Here is a 19,683-nt window from a genome sequence, read left to right on the forward strand (position 1 = left end):
AATATTTTAATATTAAGGGAAACAATTTAAAAGTGATTGTAATTTCACAATATTCTATATGATAATCTCCTTAATTACTTTTCAGAAGTGAAGAAAATGGCAACTATAGACAAAGCTATAATACTGTTTTAAATTTCAGAGCTTTTTAAATTTTTACTGTTCAGTTGTATTCAGTATTATTTTGTATTGGTTTCAGGTATACAGCCTAGTGGTTAAACAAAGTGTGCCCTTTGTTTATACACTTTACAAAGTGTGCCCCCTAATATTTCCAGTACCCACCTGGCACCATACATAGTTATCACAATATTATGGAAAAGCTACAGCACTTTTAAGACCATAAGAATAGAATATTTCCAGAAAATATTGCAGATATAAAAGCTGTTCAACTTCAATAATAATTGTTAGTACATTTCACATATTTTTATTAACAAATTAAAAAATCAATAACAGCCTATGTTTCATGATGTTATAAAAGATGCAAAGAAACATATATTGTTGGTGGAAATGTAAATTAGCACAATCTTTCTGGAAATAACTTGAGGCATAAAATAAAGTGTTTGTAGCCCATGATAGCAAAAACAACTAAACAAATTATACTAAGGAAATATTTTTAAACAGTAAACTATACTGTTTTAGTATAAGTAGACTTATTTATAACACCAATAAAGTTGACAATGCATAAATGGTGAAAAAGAAAGATGATAAAATTATTATAGTACATAAATTTGATAGAATTTTAATCATTAAATTATTTATTCTACAAATTATGAAGGACCATAAGAAACAATGATATGATGTAAAGTAACAAAAGGGGAATACAAAAATAAATCTAGACTATGATTATAACAGTACCAAAAGTATTCATGTCAGTGGGCAAGAAATGGAACTTTAAAACAGTTGATGTGGTTAAGTGGGTAGGACTGTGGGAGAAGAGAATTTTTTGTGCAATTATTTTCTTATTAATATTATGTTGTTTCTGTAATAAATATAAGTGTTACTATTTTGCATTTTAAGTGAAAGACCTGTGTATCAGTGGGAAATGTGAAGTAAGGATCTGCAAAAAAACTTTCCCCTCATAAAAGCAGTAAAACACTGGCAAGAAATATAAATATCAGAACCAAATGCTTGTAAAATCCAAAAAATTGATTAAGAAAATTACTACTAGTAAGAACTAAGCTTTGTGGTTATTTTGAGTTGTTCTAATTTCATTGCCCTTTCTCAAGGTATGCAGGAGCCTTGAAAACTAACAGTCTTACAACCACAATGCCCGGAGGGGGCAAAGGGATTTGTAGTATCCCAAATTCCCCATCCTCAGACAGCTGGTATTGTCTGGCCTATCTCAAAGTTTTCTGGAAACACTTACAGGACCTTCTTCCCCCACTGCCTAACTCAGAACTACTCACTACAAACAATTTTTTCTCTTGGGGAATTTGCTGAAAGTAATCAGCAGCAATTGTTTAATATTGCAGCTGCCTCAGGCAGTAATAACAGTTGATACAAACAAAAAGCTGTCCAAAAAATTTAAAGGTAAAGCCAGGGAATAGGATGTGCCTCAGGCACATTGAAAATCTTCAATATAGGTTTTCCAGCCAGATAGAGGCATAGGTAGAAACATTTGCTTCCTCGTACAACCAAAAGAAGGATAACAACCAATTTAAAACAGAAAACAACCAGAACTGCCAGAAAATCAAACTGCGTGGAAGTCTGACAACCAAGGACTTAAAAGAAACATTTATCCAGACCAGTAGGAGGGGTGGAGGTGGGCAGCCAAGTGGAGGAACAATATGGTGGACCATATATGGGAGGTGGAAGCTAATGGACCAGGCAGTCTCACATTCATGTGTGGATAAGCCAGGAGGAACAACTGGGGAGCAAGACAAACTGCAAAACACGGGGTTTCAGCACAAGAAACTAATGACGCGAAACCTCTGGCTGGAAAAATCTGTGGGGGGTGTGGTGATGGGAGAAACTCCCAGTCTCGCAGGAGAGACCATGGGAGAGACCCACAGTGTCCTAAAATGTACACACTCACACACCTGTGAATAAGTACCTGAAAGGGCACAATCCACTTGTGGGAAGCAGGGGAAGTGACAGAAAGTAGAGTGAGAGCCAAGCAAGTGGCATTGTTCCCTCTCTGAACCATCCCCAACAGACAACACCACAATGCAGTGAAGAGGGTTGCCCCACCCTGGCAAATACCAAAGGCTCCGCCCCATACAACATAACACTTGTGAGACTAAGAAATATGGCCCCAATGAAAGAACAGATCAAAACCCCAGGAAAAGAACTAAGTGATGAAGAAATAGATAACCTATCAGATACAGAGTTCAAAACACTAGTAATCATGATGCTCACGGAAATGATTGAGTTCGGCCCTGGCTGGTATAGCTCAGTGGATTGAGAACAGGCCTCTGAGCCAAAGAGTTGCTGGTTCCATTCTCAGTCGGGGCACATGTCTTGGTTGTGGGCCAGGTCCCCACTAAGGGGTACACGAGAGGCAACCACACAGTCATGTTTTTCTCCCTCTCTTTCTCCTTGAGTAGTACATTTGAAAAGGATGGATCTTATGGTATGTGAGCTATACATCAATACAAAGAGAAAAGAAAAAAATGACCTATCTCAGATTTGTATCATAGTGTCTTATGATCTGGAAGCCCCTGAGAGTACTAAGCTGGAGCTAGTTGAAAATCTTTAGTGAAAAAAGTTTGTAGCTACCTGTTTCTTCTTCTTTTTTTTTAATGGAGGATATGTTAATAACCCAAGAATCAGCCTCATGGAGCACTGAGCTTGCTTGGTGCCACCCTAACTCCAGGCAAAAATACTGGGATGACCAAAAAGTCTATTATGTTTTTTTTTTCTGTACAATGGCTCTAGCAGTGGTTAGTTGTCTTTAACTTCATTCAAAAATATTTTGTTGGGTTGTATTGTGACAGCTGTCATATCAGCATGCATTTTAAAAAATTCAAAATTGGGCCCTGGCTGGTGTAGCTCAGTGGATTGAGCATGGGCCTGCAAACCAAAGAATCACTGGTTTGATTCCCAGTCAGGGTAAATGCCTGGGTTGTGAGCCAGGTCCTCAGTAGGGAGTGCATGAGAGGCACCCACACATCGATGTTTCTTTCCCTCTTTCTCCTTCTCTTCACCTCTCTCTAAAAATAAATTTTTTTAATCTTTAAAAAATATTCAAAATTGGTAAATTTTTATGTAGCCATTCTAATATTGAAGATGGAAGAAAATGCAACATTTTTAGTATATTATGTTTTACTATTTCAAGAAAGGTGAAAATGCAACCGAAGTACAAAAAAAAAGATTTATGCAGTATATGGAAAAGGTGCTATGACAGATTGAATGTGTCAAAAGTAGTTTGTGAAGTTTCTTGGTACTACTGACATTTCAGCCAAGGAGTTTTTCACTGTGGAGCTGCCTTTGCACTGGAAGATGTTTAGCAGCACCCCTGGCCTCTCCCCATTAGAAGCCAATAGTGGGCGATAGCTGACATACTCAAAATATCCAAATCAATAAAGTTATTAATGAAAAAAATGCATCTTTTACTTCACAGGAAAAACAAAACAGACTTTATGGCCAACCCAATATTTCAAGTGATGCTGAATGAAGACATCTACAACTCTTCCCCAACGCTGTAACAAAGAGTTCAAAGGAACATCTTACCAAAGCAGGGTTTGCTGCATTATCTCCACAGTACAAAGACAGAGAGAGTATACATGCTGACTAGAAGTTAACTGTTTTCTAGTCTCAGCTCTGCCATTAACTTATGTAAGCCTTAGTTTCCCTATATGTGAAACAACCATTTGGTATCAAAGGTCTCTGAGGTCCCTTCTACCACAAAGATCCTGTGATCTTTCCTTCCTGTGATCTCAGGAAGGAAATCCCCTTCATCTCCTGCTTCTCCACCCCAACACACACACACACACACACACACACACACACACAAGAAACTTTCAGCCATGACCACTAAGCCTGATACTCAGATGGCCATCCCACTCCCAAAACTGGTTCTCTTCCAATCCTTGAAGGGGAGGCAGAGCCTACAGGCACCAAGATCCTTTCTCCCAGGATGGGACAACTCACCCCAGACAGAGTGGAGGAAATCCGAATGTGGATGCCAGGTACAACACTTTACAATAACGAGGCTACCCATCTCCCTGATTAACTTAGCTTCTGAAATTATTCTTGATAATGAGGTCTGTCAAGCCTGTATTTTACGTCCTGCTGCAGAGTGATAAGAGTAAAAGTCCACTAAGAGAGCATGAGAAATCAAGCTGACGGTGATCAAAAGTAGTCATTACCTGGAATATGATTTGACTGTGTTCTTGGCCTTCAAAAATAGAAAATGTCATGGGTTTCAGGGGTCCACTAAACCTCCCATCCTGGCCATAGCCAATTCTCTGTTAAAAGAGAAAAAGAAAATTAGCATCACCGTCTATTATGAATATATCACTTGATAATTTTATTATGGCTTTCAGAAGTAATAAATGAAACATAAAACTTTAACCTGGAAGAAAACAATGTAACATCTAGTTAAAACAGGCAGAAAGAGGTCTAATATTTGTTGTGGCTTTACACTGTCAAAATGACTTGCAATGAGCCTTGAATTCCTTTTCTCATGGAACCATACCATTCAAGCGGTGTCATTCTAGGGAGAATAGTAATTCCATGTTACATATGAGGTTCAGAGAGGTTTAGCTACTTGCAAAGTAAAATTTGTAAGTGGTTGACATAGCAGCTATACATGGATCTACCTGAACGAAGGTTCATGATCTTCCCACAGTGCCACTCTGCCTTTTAAATTCTAGATGTTTTTTACACCAGCTTCTTAAAACATCTCCCTTTACGTCTATTCATTTATAAGGAAATTCATGGAAGATTCACAGCACTCTAGAGTTCACAGTCTCCCCAGGCACAACAAAATTTGTCAGGGAAAAAAAAGAATACACAGATGTGTTTAGTTCAATGCTTGCTTGGCACATAGTAACACAGTAAATTTTAGTTAAATTGGATCTGAATTTGAACTGTAACTTTGAGAAAACCTTACTGTTTTAACATTTGATTCGCAATCTATACTCATTTAGAAAACAATAAAAGCACAAATGTTTTCTTCGAGCCCCACAATAGTTCTAAAATCCAAAGACCCTGAACTTGAAAGACAAGCAGCTCCAAACAGGTGCCAAAATCCAGGCTGGGAGAGCAGTAAGTGGTGGCCAGAACAGTGGGTGAGTTAGTGTGTGTTGAGCTCTGTCCTAAACACAGTTAGTTAATCCTGACAGCAACCATAGGGAGGTAAATTGTTATTGTTAGCTCCATTTTAGAGGTGATGAGACTCAGACACAGAAAGGTTAAGTAATTTGCCAGGTAGTGGCAGAAAGCAGAATTAAACTGTGACTTAAACTGGCCTTCTCAGCCACTATAAGCCCACTATACACCACAGGGAGCAAAGCAGAGACAGCCTGGCAGGAAGCCAGCTGCATCCCTGGTATGTGGAAGAATATGGCTCTCACCATTTCCAACCAGGGAGAATGGGGAGCATTCAGCACATGCCCCTGTCATCCCTTTGCTCCTGGGGTGACTGCACTTTTGAAAGGAAACACCAGGCAGAATAGAGCAGGTGGCATGCAGGAAGTGTCAGCCAGCCCAAAACCCACCCATGGAGGTGCATCTTCTGGGAGGAGGGATTTAGCCTCCATACCTAATGCTGGTTTCCCCTCCTTCCTGAGTGGTTCTTCCTACCTACTCATGCTGGAAACCAGGGGTGGAATAGGTTAGGATCCAAAGCATGTGGCAAGTCAATGGTTTGTGAGCTAGACAAGTAAAACCAAAAATGTAAGAAGTGGGTGAAAATGGGAAAGAATGTGTCTTCCAGTCTTTTGGGAAAGCAAGTATAATCTTGCCATGGAAATTCTGGGAATGACCCCCCCCCCCAAAATTAGCAATAGAGTAATGGGGAAAATGATCTCACACAAAATCTCTTGGTTCGTTGAATCTTAAGTTGATACTGCTTGTCTGGTAAAGGAAAAATAACATAGAAGAATGCAAAGGGATTTGGAATTTGGTGTCCTCTCTTCCAGCATTGTAGCAGACTCTTGGATTAGCTGTTTCCAGGCATCAATCTCTCTCCCTTAGGAAGTCGAGTGTTCTCTTTCCCAGACTCCCTTGCAGCTAGAAGAGTGGTCAAGTGAACTATTTCTCGTTCATGAATCAAAAGGGAAAGTCTGCTGGGAGCTTCTGGTCAAGCTATTATTTTCCCAATGGAAAAAAAGACAGACATAGCTGGTATTGCCCTATACACCTCCCTGGTATTGTTGCTTAGACAGTGGACCACCTGTATCTGTAGATGTGATAGACATCATGAAAGCATAAAGGGATAAACCAGATCAGAGAAGGATGGAACAGAGATAAAGAAGCACAAGTCTCTAATAATATCACAGAAGTGCTATACCTGCCCTTGACTGCCACTTTAGGTTTCTTGTTATCTGAGGAAAATAAACCTCCATTTACCGAAGACTTCTAAAGCCAAACTTCCTGTTACTTATAGCTAAAAGTATTCTGTACCAACACAATAATTCTATAGACTTTCAGCTCATCTCTTCCTTTTTAAGTATATCATCCTCGGGGGTCTCTTCCTCACTTTCCACTCCTTTCCTACATCTTCTTTAGCTCCAGTAGCTCCTCTGGGAGGTGGGACACAGAAACTGGGTTCAAATAGACAGGTGCCACCATCGTTGTTCCAAGACCAGGGCAGTGATTTCTGTGGGGCTTCTGCTTAAGAGAAAACTGCCTTCATCAGTATTCCAGTCACATCAGCAAGTGGTCAGCTTTTTAGTTGATAACACCAGTGACAGTATCCAGAGGAAAACGGTATTAGTGAGATAGACTTCACAAACCAGCCTGCATTGTTCCAATGTGGATCAGCTGGCTCACCTATCAGTAAAGCAGGATACATCTCAGTGCAAGGTTCAAAGTCGGGTTCGTATAGCAGGGCAACCACTCCTTCTTCCTGCCCATTAACAAAGCTATTTGGGCTATAAAAATTTCAAATCCATGTACACACCATGAGTCATCAGGCCATACTGCCAGAACTGAGAAGCACAATGTGGTGGAAATATGTGAAAGAACAAAAGGACTCGGAGAGAATAACATCCACTATCTTGTACAAAAAGGTGAAACAAAAGGACGAGAATGAAACTGACATTTTTTAGTGTTTCTGTGTGGCAGCTATGGGACTAGACCCTCCATACACATCATTTCTTCTAGTCCTCAACAGTATCAGGAAATTATCTCCAGAGAAGTCCCACAGCAGGGACACTGATATAGCTACAGTGGGATAGAGCCAGCCCTGTTGGACCACCAAGCCCCATCTCTGAACAACGTAGCTACACTGCCTTCCAGGCCATCAAAGGACATCTGCCTGCCTGGTTGCCACCCTCATTGCACTTTTCAGCAAGAGTTCTCTGCACTGATTACGTAGCATTAATGCCAAATTATTATTCCTCTGGAAGAAGCATAGTCCCAGGCAAAACTAAAATAAGTGGCTTCTCCCTGATTTCCCTGACTCCCTCCCTGTTCAGTGCCCCTCCCAAACCCTGAATCACTTACTTGTTCTCTCTTCAGTGCCCTTGCTGCATATTCATGCAGTGTTTCTAACCTCCTTAGGAAAAACCAGCTCTCAGAAAATAATAAGAGAGCCCTTTGCAGTATAAGGTATGTGACTGGAAACCGTTTTAAATGACTATCTCTGCTGAAGAAAGGCAAGAAGCTTCAACTAAACTTCCATTCCTCATAGGAAAGGTTCTAGGAGTAAAGGTGAGTGGAAACAGGGATTTCAAGGCCCCTAAAAGTCCACCACACAGATAATAGTTTCTTCCTTCAACCACAGACAGCTGTGCTTGTGGCTGTCTCCTGGGCAATACTCTTGCTGTCATCAGTATTTAGGCAGTATTTCTTACTGTGGGCAGATATCCTACTGGACTGAGAGTACAGAGAAGAAAAGCTTATTTTCAACTTTTCTCCAGGAAGAAAAATATATGTCCCCTTCTTATATAAAAAGGGGATAAGCCCACTAAATCAAATTATTGTGTTAGAATCATCTCTCTGTCTTAGATTTTATTGTTGTTTCCTAATATAAGACCATAATTATATATTTAATTTACCTTATTCCTGGCACTGTGCTATGTGCTGAGGCTACAAAGATGACTAAAACACAGTCCCTTCCTCATGGAGGTCAGGGTCCGTATGATTGTAGACACTGAATATTTAAAATCCTGAAGGACTTCCAGTCAAGATGCAAGATGGAAGCTTAGATAGACATACTCCACCTTCTTGTACAACCATGAAAAGATCACAACTAACCTAAAACAATAAACCACCCAGAACTGCCAGAAAATCAAACTGTGTGGATGTGTGACAACCAAGGATTTAAAGAAGCCATATTCAACCAGGGTGTAGGCGGTCCAGAAATGGGGAGTGGGGCCAGAGAGGACACAGTGTGGCCATGGTATCAAGGCAGCAGTGGCAATGGCCAGCAGAATGGGTGGTCTCACATTCATGTGTGGTGGATAAAAAATGGGAGGGATACCTTGGGAGCAAGCAATCTCAGCCCCAGGCTAGACTACGCAGCCCAGGGCTCAAGTGCTAGGAAAATAAAACCTCATAATTTCTGGCTGTAAAACCCAGTAAGGATTGGAGCAGTGGAAGAAACTGTGGGTCTCTCAAGAGAGTCCATTTAAATGGCCCACACAGTCCTAGAACACACGCAAACCCACTTTCTCTGTGTATCACCATAGGGGCGGCAGTGAGAGGAGTGCCAGTAGCATACAGGAAGGGGGGAAAGTGGCTGGAACAGGGTGAATGCCAAGCATGTCTCTAGCAGCCAGGCAGCAGCACTGTCCCCTCTCTAACCCCCCACCACACACACACAGTGGTAAGAGGGTTGCCCTGACCTAGCAAACACCTAAAGTTCTACCCCACACAACATAAGAGGTGCACTAAGACAGGGAATCAAAGCAACTCTACCTAATACACAGAAACAAACATGAGGAGGCTGCCAAATCAAGGAGACAAAGAAATATGGCACAAGTGAAAGAATAGAACAAAACTCCAGAAAAAGAACCAAATGGAGATAGCCAGCCTATCAGATGCAGAGTTCAAACCACTGGTGACAAGGATGCTCAGAGAACTCACTGTATATGGCAAAAGCATAAAGAAAGAAATGAAGGCTACCCTAAGTGAAATAGAGAAAAATCTATAGGGAACCAACAGTGAGGGGAGGGAAGTCAGGGTTCATGTCTACAGTTTGGAATACAAGGAAGAAATAAACAATCAACCAGAACAGAATGAGAAAACAAGAATTGGAAGAAACACGGAGAGTACAAGACGACTCTAGGATATCTCCAAATGTGTCAACATCTGAATCATAGGGATGCCAGAAGGAGAAGAGGAAGAGCAAGAAATGGAAAACTTATTTGAAAAAATAATGTAAGAAAACTTCACTAATTTTGTGAAGGAAATAGATATACAAGTCCAGGAAGCACAAAGTCCCAAACAAGTTGGACCCAAAGAGGACCACACCAAGGCACATCATAATTAAAATGCCAAAGTGTAAAGAGAGAATCTTAACAGCAGAGAGTTACCTACAAAGGAGTTTCCATAAAACTATCGGCAGATTTCTCAAAAGAAACTTTGCAGGCAAGAAGGGACTGGCAAAAAGTATTCAAAGTGATAAAAAGCAAGGACATACAACCAAGATCATTCTATCCAGGAAAGCTATTATTTAGAATTGGAAGGCAGATAAAGTGCTTCCCAGACCAGGTAAAGTTAAAGGAGTTCATCATCACAAGACCTTATTATATGAAACGTTAAAGGGACTTATTTAAGAGGAAGATCAAAACTATGAACAATAAAATGACAACAAACTCACAACTATCAACAATTGAATCAAAACACAATACAAACAGAAATAAAAACAATTTAGGCAAACAACCAGAACAGAAGCAGAATCACAAAAATGGAGATCATTTGAAGGGTTATCAGTGGGCAGGGGAAAGGGGGAGAATAGAGGAAAAGGTACAGGGATTAAGAAGCATAATTGGTAGGTACAAAATAGACAGGGGGATGTCAAGAATAGTATGGGAAATGGAGAAGCCAAAGAACTTATATGCATGACCCATGGACATGATCCAAGGGGGGTATTGCTAGAGGGAAGGGGGTACTGGACACAGGAGGGCAAAGAGGAAAAATTGGGACAACCGTAATAGAATAATCAATAAAATACACTTATAAAACACTATAATAATGATAATAGCTAATGTTTATTAAGTACATAGACTGTACAAGTCACTAATATGAGGACTTTAAAAATGCATTAACTCCTTGAACTGTCACAACATTCTATGAGTCAAGTACTCTTATCAGACTCATTTCCGAGGGAAAAAACTAAGGTTTAATACTTAGGTAACTCACCCAAGTTCCTATCACTGGCAAGTTACAGTGCCAAGTTTAAACCTAGATATGACTTCACCACAACCCTATGATACTAGAGAGAGCAAAGGACGTTTAAGAGAGTAGGAAGAGGACAGAAGTCAAGTGGGGATGTTTGACCCAGACTTGAGGCAGTCCTAGAAACAAGTATTGAGCCTCTGGTCTTTGAGGAACCAGATTGCTCATAAAGTTTTGACAACAGGTTATCCACTCCTTCACCTCCAACCAGGAGAGGATGGCTCTGATGGTTTCACCAGTTCAGTTCTATTTCACTCTGTAAAAATTTTGAACTCCGTGGGCTCTAGGAATCTCTCTAGAACTTGAAATTTGACATGTTTTGTGTGTGTGTGTCACAGAAGAAAAGCATACATGATTTGAGGTATCTGGAAGTGTTTTTCTAAAGAGAAAACAAAGCCGTCCCCATAATCTTGCTCCATAATACAACAAATAGCAAGTATATGACATGCTTGCATCTCATCAGTAAAATCAGGATGGCACCTATCTACCCAAGGTCAAAGATTATATTTCTCCAGGGTTCATCCAGCTCCAACTTCTAGAAGCTTGTCAATCATTAGGATTAGTTCAACAAATGGCTAAAGATAAATTTAGCTAGACAAATTCAAAATAAATAAATAGAAATATATACATAAATATATATGTGTGTGTATTTTTACACGCACACGCAGAACAAGGTTGAAAATAGAAAAAAATGCTTTCATGTGTGCTTCAGTGGTAATTTTTCATGGCCATAGTAAGAAAAAAGTCACAATTAAAGGACTTATACTAATACATGTATTGGTATGTCTTTATTTTTGGATTCCCTGAGTTATACATGGAGGTTTGAACCTGGGTGGAGAGATTTGTTTAAAACCTTGACCATGCACTATTGGCTTTTAAGAGCTGAAGAGAAAGTACAGACACATGACTTATAGTAATTTCATCAAAAACCTCACGTTGGGTCAAACTGTGTGTCCTTTGTATATATTTTAATGTTGATAGACTTTTTAAAAAAGTGATAACTATTGATCTCTTGGTATGCAGTAAAAGGATGGCAGAAAATATTTTTGTAAATAGGAACAATCTCTTCTCTTACCAAATACAGTGTGAGGAGACACAAGCAGTGCAGATGGACTTGTGCCATCGCGGTTTTCTTTTATTCAGTCTCCTGTGAATAAACCAGAGATAAAAGTGATTAGTTACCAGTCTGTTAAAATCATGTCTTTCTAACCAGAAAAGATCATTGGATGATACCCAGTTGTAGAATGGGATCTCTAACAGTCCTGCCTTTATATTGAATAACCCGGTCTTCCAGAAGCTTCACAATACTTCGTCATTCAGAGTAGTGCACAAGTCAACATCCCTGATCAAGCTCACGCTTCTTCCATTTCTTTAACCACTCCACTTTCTTACAATGTTTATTTAAGGATCTTAAATGATAGGCAATCATTCAATTTCCACTCGTCATATGGTTGGAAAAGCTATGTTTTTGCGAATGCCAGTGTAACTAGATACTAAAATGTAAAGTGGTTCAGATTCAAAGCTACAAGTATATGAGATCGGTCCAGGGGCAGGCAATCCACACAGGGGATGCCTCTTGAGTGCCTGGCCCTGGTCACCAGATAGGATTGTATTTCTGAGCCCCACACATCTGAAACAATTAGAAAAACAGTTATTGGCAGTTTACCACCCCCGGCTCCCAAAACAGCAGACTGAAACACATTCTCTGTATTCCTGTGAAAAAAAGACCTATTTGCTTGTCCTGCAGCTTCAGCCTAAAGGGTAGGCTTCAAGTATACCACACATCCAGAGGTCACGGAAGTGTTCTCAGGGTATGTAGGCTGGAGGACATCATCTTTGTTCTCTCCCTTACTTTTCTATAGCTCACCAGTATCTCCCAGGAAGAGATTTGTCTAGAGTCAATAATTAGTTAAGATGTACACACAAAATAAAAGATGTAAAAAATGACATTAAAAACAAACCTGGGCTGGGAGTAAAAGACAGAAAACTGTACTTGAACAACAATTAAAATAAATTTTTTTTAAAATGGGGGGCTGATAAATTTAGTTTGAAACATGCGTTCAAACCTAAGTCTCTATCAACTTAAAATAGACTGCTGTATATACACTACTATCTGTGAACCTCGTGGTAACCACAAAGCAAAAACCTAAGTAGATACACAAAAGATAGTGAAAGGTAAATATTAATATAGCACTACAGAAATTCATCAGGCCACAGGAGGAAAGCAAGAAAAGAAAAAGAGAGCTACAAAAAAAAACCCAGAAAAACAACAAAATGGCAATAGGACATAACTGTCAATAAATAAATGAAGGTGAAGTAAACTCTGCAATCAAAAGATGTAGAGCAGATGAATAAATAAAAACAGTGGGACTCATCCGTATGCTCCCGATAAGAGACTCATTTCAGACCTAGGAGCATACACAGACTGTAAGTGAAGGCATGGAAATAGATATTCCATACAAATGATAATGAAAGAAAGCTGGAGTAGCTATAGTTATCTCAGAAAAAATAGACTCTAAAACAAAGACTGTAATAAAACACACAAAAAAGGACATTACATAATGATGAGTCAATTTGATGAGGATATAACATTTGTAAATGTTTGTGCACCCAACATAAAAGTACCTTAATATGTAAAGCAAATATTAACAGACTTAAAGGGAGAAGTTGACATCAATGCAATAGTATGAGACTTACATCAATGGATAAATCATTCAGACTGAAAATCAAGGAAACAGTAACCTAAAATGACACATTAAACCATATGAACTTGATAGAAATATACAAAACATCCCATCTAAAAGCAGCAGAATACACTCTCCTCAACTTCATATGGAACAGTCTCCAAAATAAATCACATGTTAAGCCACAAAACAAGTTTCAATAAATTTAAGAAGATCGAAATAATATCAAGCAGCTTTTCTGAGCACAATGATACAAAACTAGAAACCAATTACAGGAAGAAAACTGAAAAAATCACAAATGTGTGGAGATTAAACAACATGATACTGAACCACCAAAAGGACAATAAATAAATTAAAGGAGAAATCAAAATACACCTTGAAAAAAATGAAAACAGAAAAACAACATTCCAAAACTAATGGGATGCAGAAAAAGCGGTTCTATGAAGGGAAGTTTGCAGTGATACAGGCCTACCTCAAGAAACAAGAAAAAATCTTAAATAAATGATCTCACTTTACACCTAAATCAATTAGACAAAGAAGAACCAATGAAGTTCAAGGATGGTAGAAGGAAGGAAAGATCAGAGAAAAAATATAATAGAAACTAAAAACAATAGAAAAGATCAATGCAACTATTCTTCAAAAAAATAAATGAAATTGACAACACTTTTAGCTAGACTCACTAAAAAGCAAGAAAGAATGTTCAATATATAAATAAAATCAGAAATGAAACAGTTTTTTGTTGAGGATACTGGCATATAAGGATCATAAGAGAAAATATGATTATATGCCAATAAATTGAACAACTTAGAAAAAAATGGAGAATTCCAAGAAATATTCCATTTTTCAAGACTGAATCAGGAAGAAGTGGGAAATCTAAGTAGACCAATTACTAATAAGGATGCTGAATCAGTAATCAAAAGCCTCGCAAGATACAAAAGTCCAGGACCAGAAATCTTTGCTGGTGAATTCTACCAAATATTCAGAGAAAATTTAATACCTATCCTTTCCAAACTCTTTCAAAAAATTGAAGAGGAAGCAATGCTTACAAATTCATTGTATAAGGTCAGCAATACTCTGGTACAAAATCCAGGCAAAGACATCACAAAAAATGAACATAGATACAAAAACCCTTAACAAAATATTAGCAAACCAAATTCAACAGTATATTAAAAGGATTATACAGCATGATTGAGTAGGATTATATTGCAGGGATTCAAAAACGGTTCAACATTTTTAAATCAGTCAGCATGAACTTCTGGCCAAGATGGAGGCATAGGTGGAAACACTGTGCCTCCTCGAACAACCAAGTTTAAAGACAACAAAGTTTTAGTAACATAACACAACCAAAACACAGAAAATTGAACTGTATGGAAGTCTGACAACAACAAACCATTCATCCAGATCAGTAAGAGGGGTGGAGTCAGTGGCTGGCAGAGCGGGGTCTTGCAGGAAAAAGTGGTTCAGGCATGCAGGTGGCAGTTGGCAGATCCCAGGTGTTGGGTGGCAACAGGTAGACCCAGTGGGGGCACAAGGAGGCTGGCTGACCACAGTCACACATTAGTGTACAAATAAACCAGGCAAAAAAAACCAGCAGTAAGGCAGACTGCACAAACCAGGGCCCCAGCACTAGGAACTAAAGCCTAAAAGCACCAATTGGAAAAACTTTCAGGCTCAAGGTGCCAGGAGAAGCTCCCAGGCTCACAGAAAGTTTGTTGGAGAGACCCACAGGGTCCTGGAGGGTGCACAGGCCCACACACCCAGGAGCCGGCACCAGGGGTCCCCGTTTGCTGGCAGGAAGCAGCAGAGGGGACCAAAATCATCCAAGAGAGAGCATGGAACAAGCGCCATTGTCCCTCTCTGACCCCGCCCCCATATACAGCGTCACAACCCAGAGACCTGGGTTGTCCCGCACTGGTGAACACCTAGGGCTCCGCCCCTCATACGTAACAGGCACAAACAGACCAAAACATTATGGCTCAAGAAGAACAGCTCAAAGTCCCAGAGCCAATACTTCTAACTGGCAAAGAGATAGCCAACCTATCAGATGCACAGTTCAAAACACTGGTGATCAGGATGCTCACAGAACTGGTTGATTATAGTCACAAATTAGAAGAACATGTGAAGGCTAAACTAATTGAAATGAAGGGAAATGCACAGGAAACCAGTAGTGATGGAAAGGAAACTGGGACTCAAATTAAGGGAGTGGACCAGAAGGTAGGAAAAAATGTCCAAACAGAAAAGAATGAAGAAACAAAAATTTTAAAAAATGAGGAGAGGCTTAGGAACCTCCAGGACATCTTTAAACGTTCCAACATCCGGATTATAGGGGTACCAGAAGGGGGAAAGAAACAGCCACGAGTGGAAAACTTATTTGAACAAATAATAAAGGAGAACTTCCCCAGTCTGGCAAAGGAAATAGACTTCCAGGAAATCCAGGAAGCTCAGAGAGTGCCAAAGAAGTTGGACCCAAGAAGGAACACACCAAGGCACATCATAATTACATTAGCCAAGACTAAAATGAAGGAGAGAATCCTAGAAGCAGCAAGGGATAAGGGGACAGTCACCTACAAAGGAGTACCCATCAGACTGTCAGCGGATTTCTCAAAAGAGACCTTACAGGCAAGAAGGGGCTGGAAAGAAGTATTCCAAGTCATGAAATCCAAAGACCTACAGCCAAAATTGCTCTACCCAGCAAAACTTTCATTTAGAATGGAAGGACAGATAAAGTTCTTCTCAGATAAGGGCAAGTTCAAGGAGTTCATCATTACCAAGCCCTTATTATATGAAATGCTAAAGGGACTTATATAAGAAAAAGAAGATGAAAAATATGAACAGTGAAAGGACAGCAAACACACAGTTCTTAACAACCACACCTAAAACAAAAGCAAACTAAGAGAACAGCTAGATCAGGAGCAGAGCCACAGAAATGGAGATCACATGGAGGGTTAGCAACAGGGGAGTGGAAGGAGGAGAAGCGGGGAGAAGGTACAGAAAATAAGTAGCATAGACGGTAGGTAGAAAATAGACAGGGGGGAGGGCAGGAATATAGAATTCTATATTTCTATGGGAAATATAGAATCTAAAGAACTTGTGACACATGGACATAAACTAAAGGGGGGAGGGTGGGGGAGGGGAATGAAGGGGGAAATAGGACAACTGTAATGGCATAATCAATAAAATATATTAAAAAGAAAATAAATAAAAATTAATAGTTTAAAATTATTTCTAGTACTATAATTTGTTCAAAAATAAATGCTCAAATTTCTTTTTTTATTTAATTCTTATTCAAGTACAGTTTTCTGTTTTATATTCCCTGCCCTGCCCCACCCCGTGCTCCCCACCTCCTCAAATTTCTTAATAATACCAAAAGCAAGAATCTAAATACAACTAAATAAATAATTAAATTTAAAATTGAAAAAATAGGCCCTGGCTGGCGTAGCTCAGTGGATTGAGCGCGGGCCTGTGAACCAGACGATCGCAGTTCGATTCCCAGTCAGGGCACATGCCTGGGTTGCAGGCCGGTTCCTTGCAGGCTAACTACCAGCAGGGGATGCACAAAAGGCAACCATACATTGATGTTTCTCTCCCTCTCTCCTTCCCCTCCAAAGATAAATAAATAAATAAAATCTTTAAAAAATAAAAAATAAAAAATAAAAAAATAAAATTGAAAAAATAAATAAATCAGTCAACATGACATACCACATTAATACAATGAAAGATAACAATTATATGATTTTCTCAATAGATGCAGAAAAAGCATTTGACAAAATTCAATATCCGTTTATAATAAAACTCTCAACAATGTTATAAAGGGAACATGCCTCAACATAATAAAGACCATATATGACAAACTCATAACTAACATCATGCTCAATGGTGAAAAGCTTAAAGCTTTTCCTCTAAGATCAGGAACAAGACAAGGCTGTACATTCGAACCACTTTGATTCAACATAGCATTGGAAGTCCTAGCCACAGAAATTAGGCAAGAAAAAAAAATAAAAGGCATCGTAATGGAAAGGAAGGAGTAAAACCATCACCATTTGCAGATTACAAGATACTATATGTAGAAAATCCTTGACTCCACCAAAAAAGTCCCCCCACAAACCTGTTAGAACTAACAAATAAATTCAGTAAAGTTGCAGGATACAAAATTGATATACAGAAATCTGTTCTGTTTCTACACACTAATAACAAACTATCAAAAATAAATTTAAAAAGCAACCCCATTTATAACTGCATCAAAAAATAAAATACCTATAAATTTAACAAAGATGGTGAAAGACCTGTACACTGAAAAGTATTAGATATTAATAAAAGAAGTTGGAGAAGACAAATAAATAGAAAGATATCCTGTAGTCCTGGTCAGGAAGAATTAAAATTGTTAAGTTTCCATGCTACCCAAAGCAATCTAAAAATTCAATGCAATCCCTATTAAAATTCCAGTGGCATTATTCACAGAACTAGAACAAATAATACTAAAATTTATATAAAACTACAAAAGACCCCAACTAGCCAAAGCATTCTTGGGAAAGGAGAACGTAGTTGGCAGTATCACACTATATTACAAAGCTATAGTAATCCCCAAAAAATGGTATTGACATGAATACCAAGACATAGATGAACAAATAAATTAGAGAGAAATAAACCTATAAATATATGGTAAATTAGTTAATGACATTGGAGCCAAAAATATACAAAGGGCAAGGGACAGTCTCTTCAATAAATGTTGAGAAAACTTTGCAAAAGAATGAAATTATACCATTATCTGATGCCATGCACAAAAATTAACTCATAATGGATTAGAGACTTGAATGTAAGACCTGAAGTGATAAAACTAGAAAAAAAACATACACAGTAAGCCCCTTCACACCAATGTTGATGTTGAATGTGTGGATCTGACTCTAAAAGCAAGGGCAACAAAAGCAAAAGTAAACTAGGGGGACTACGTCACCTTAACTTCTGTTTCATCAAAATGAAAAGGAAAGCTACAGAATGGGAAAAATATTTGCAATCTTATGTCTAACAATGGGTTAATATTCAAAATATCAAAGAACTCAATAGCAAAAAAGGAAGGAAGGAAGGAAGGAAGGGAGGGAGGAAGGGAGGAAAAACCCTAAACAATCCAATTAAAAATAGGCAGAGGACCTGAAGAGACATTTTTTCAAAGAAGACATACAGATGGCAGCAGACCCATGAAAAGATATTCGACATCACTAATTTTCAGGGAAAATACAAATCAAACGCACAATGAGATAGTCACTCAACACCTGCTAGCTTGGCTACTGTTGAAAAAGATTCAAAACAACAAGTGTTGTTGAGGATGTGGAGAAAGGGAACACAAATAATGCTGGTGGAAATGGAAATCGGTGCAGCCACTATGAAAAACAGCATGGACGTTCCTCAAAAAATAAAGATAGAACCGCCATATTATCCAGCTTTTCCACTTCTGGGTATTTATTTTTTAAAAACTAATTTGAAAACATATATACATGCCTATGTTTATTGAAGCATTGTTCAAGATAGCCAAGATATGAATACAACCAAAGTGTCCATAGATGGATGATTAGATAGAGAAACTAACATACACAGATACACACACACACACAAAACACACAGAGAATGGACTACTGCTCAGCCATAAAAAAGGAGGAAATTTTGAAATTTGTGGAGATATGAATGGATCTTGAAGGCATTATGCAAAATGAAATAATTCAGAGAAAGACAAATACTACATGATTTCATTTATATGTGGAAACTAATAAATAAAAGAAACACACAAAATAAAATGAAACAAAACTTCCAGATACAGAGACCAGACTGGTGGTTGTAGGGTGGGATGGGGGTGTGGAGGTAGGCAAAATGAGTGAAGGGGCATCTGTCCCCATTGTATGGGGACAGACGCTAACCAGACTTACTGTAGTGATCACTGTGTCATGTATAAAAATATAGAATTATTATGTTGTATACCTGAAACTAATATAATGTTACATACTAATTTATCTCAATTTTTTAAAAACCATTGAACTCACATTTTAATCGCTTTATTACCTTTAAGGATTTTGGATGATCTTGAGTCACTTTTCTTGTGTGTTTTTTTTTTTAAGTTTTTCTACATTGGACATATCACTAATATACTCGGCATAGAAAAATGGTTATTAAAATTCTAACCACTCTAAAAATTTAGACCCTGAAACTTGTATATGCCTTATATTTGGATAGCTTATATTCAAACTTTTAAAAAGTAGGAGTACTATCGCATTTTGCCTCCCAAGTGCTCTGGGAGTTAAGGAGAGAAATGACCACTTACTGAGCACCATCTGTGTGGTAGGTTTATGGAAGGTCCTTTGCAAACCTAATAACATTGGTACAGAAGAGGGACTCGGAGTCAGAGAGCTCTGCCTTTCATTAGCTGTGTGGCCATGGGTGTACAATTTATATCTCTGTGCCTGAGTTTCCTCCCATGGAAAATACACAGCAACTACTCAATAAT

General features: G+C 38.6%; 1 protein-coding gene across 1 annotated transcript in view; it reads right to left on the minus strand.

Moving 5' to 3' along the window:
• The window catches only part of CDH17 (cadherin 17), an 86,298-nt gene that overhangs the window by 39,167 nt on the left and 27,448 nt on the right, over positions 1-19,683 (minus strand). The window contains exons 2-3 of the mRNA XM_037058738.1: positions 11,585-11,656; positions 4,308-4,406 (exon numbers count right to left, since the gene is read on the minus strand). Coding sequence (XP_036914633.1) covers positions 4,308-4,406; positions 11,585-11,632 — 147 coding nt within the window. The 5' untranslated portion in view covers positions 11,633-11,656. The remainder of the gene's footprint in view (positions 1-4,307; positions 4,407-11,584; positions 11,657-19,683) is intronic.

The sequence above is a fragment of the Sturnira hondurensis genome, unplaced genomic scaffold (assembly GCF_014824575.4).
Source record: "Sturnira hondurensis isolate 20B ecotype Veracruz unplaced genomic scaffold, ASM1482457v3 Scaffold0010128, whole genome shotgun sequence".
NCBI classification, from domain to species: Eukaryota; Metazoa; Chordata; class Mammalia; order Chiroptera; family Phyllostomidae; genus Sturnira; species Sturnira hondurensis.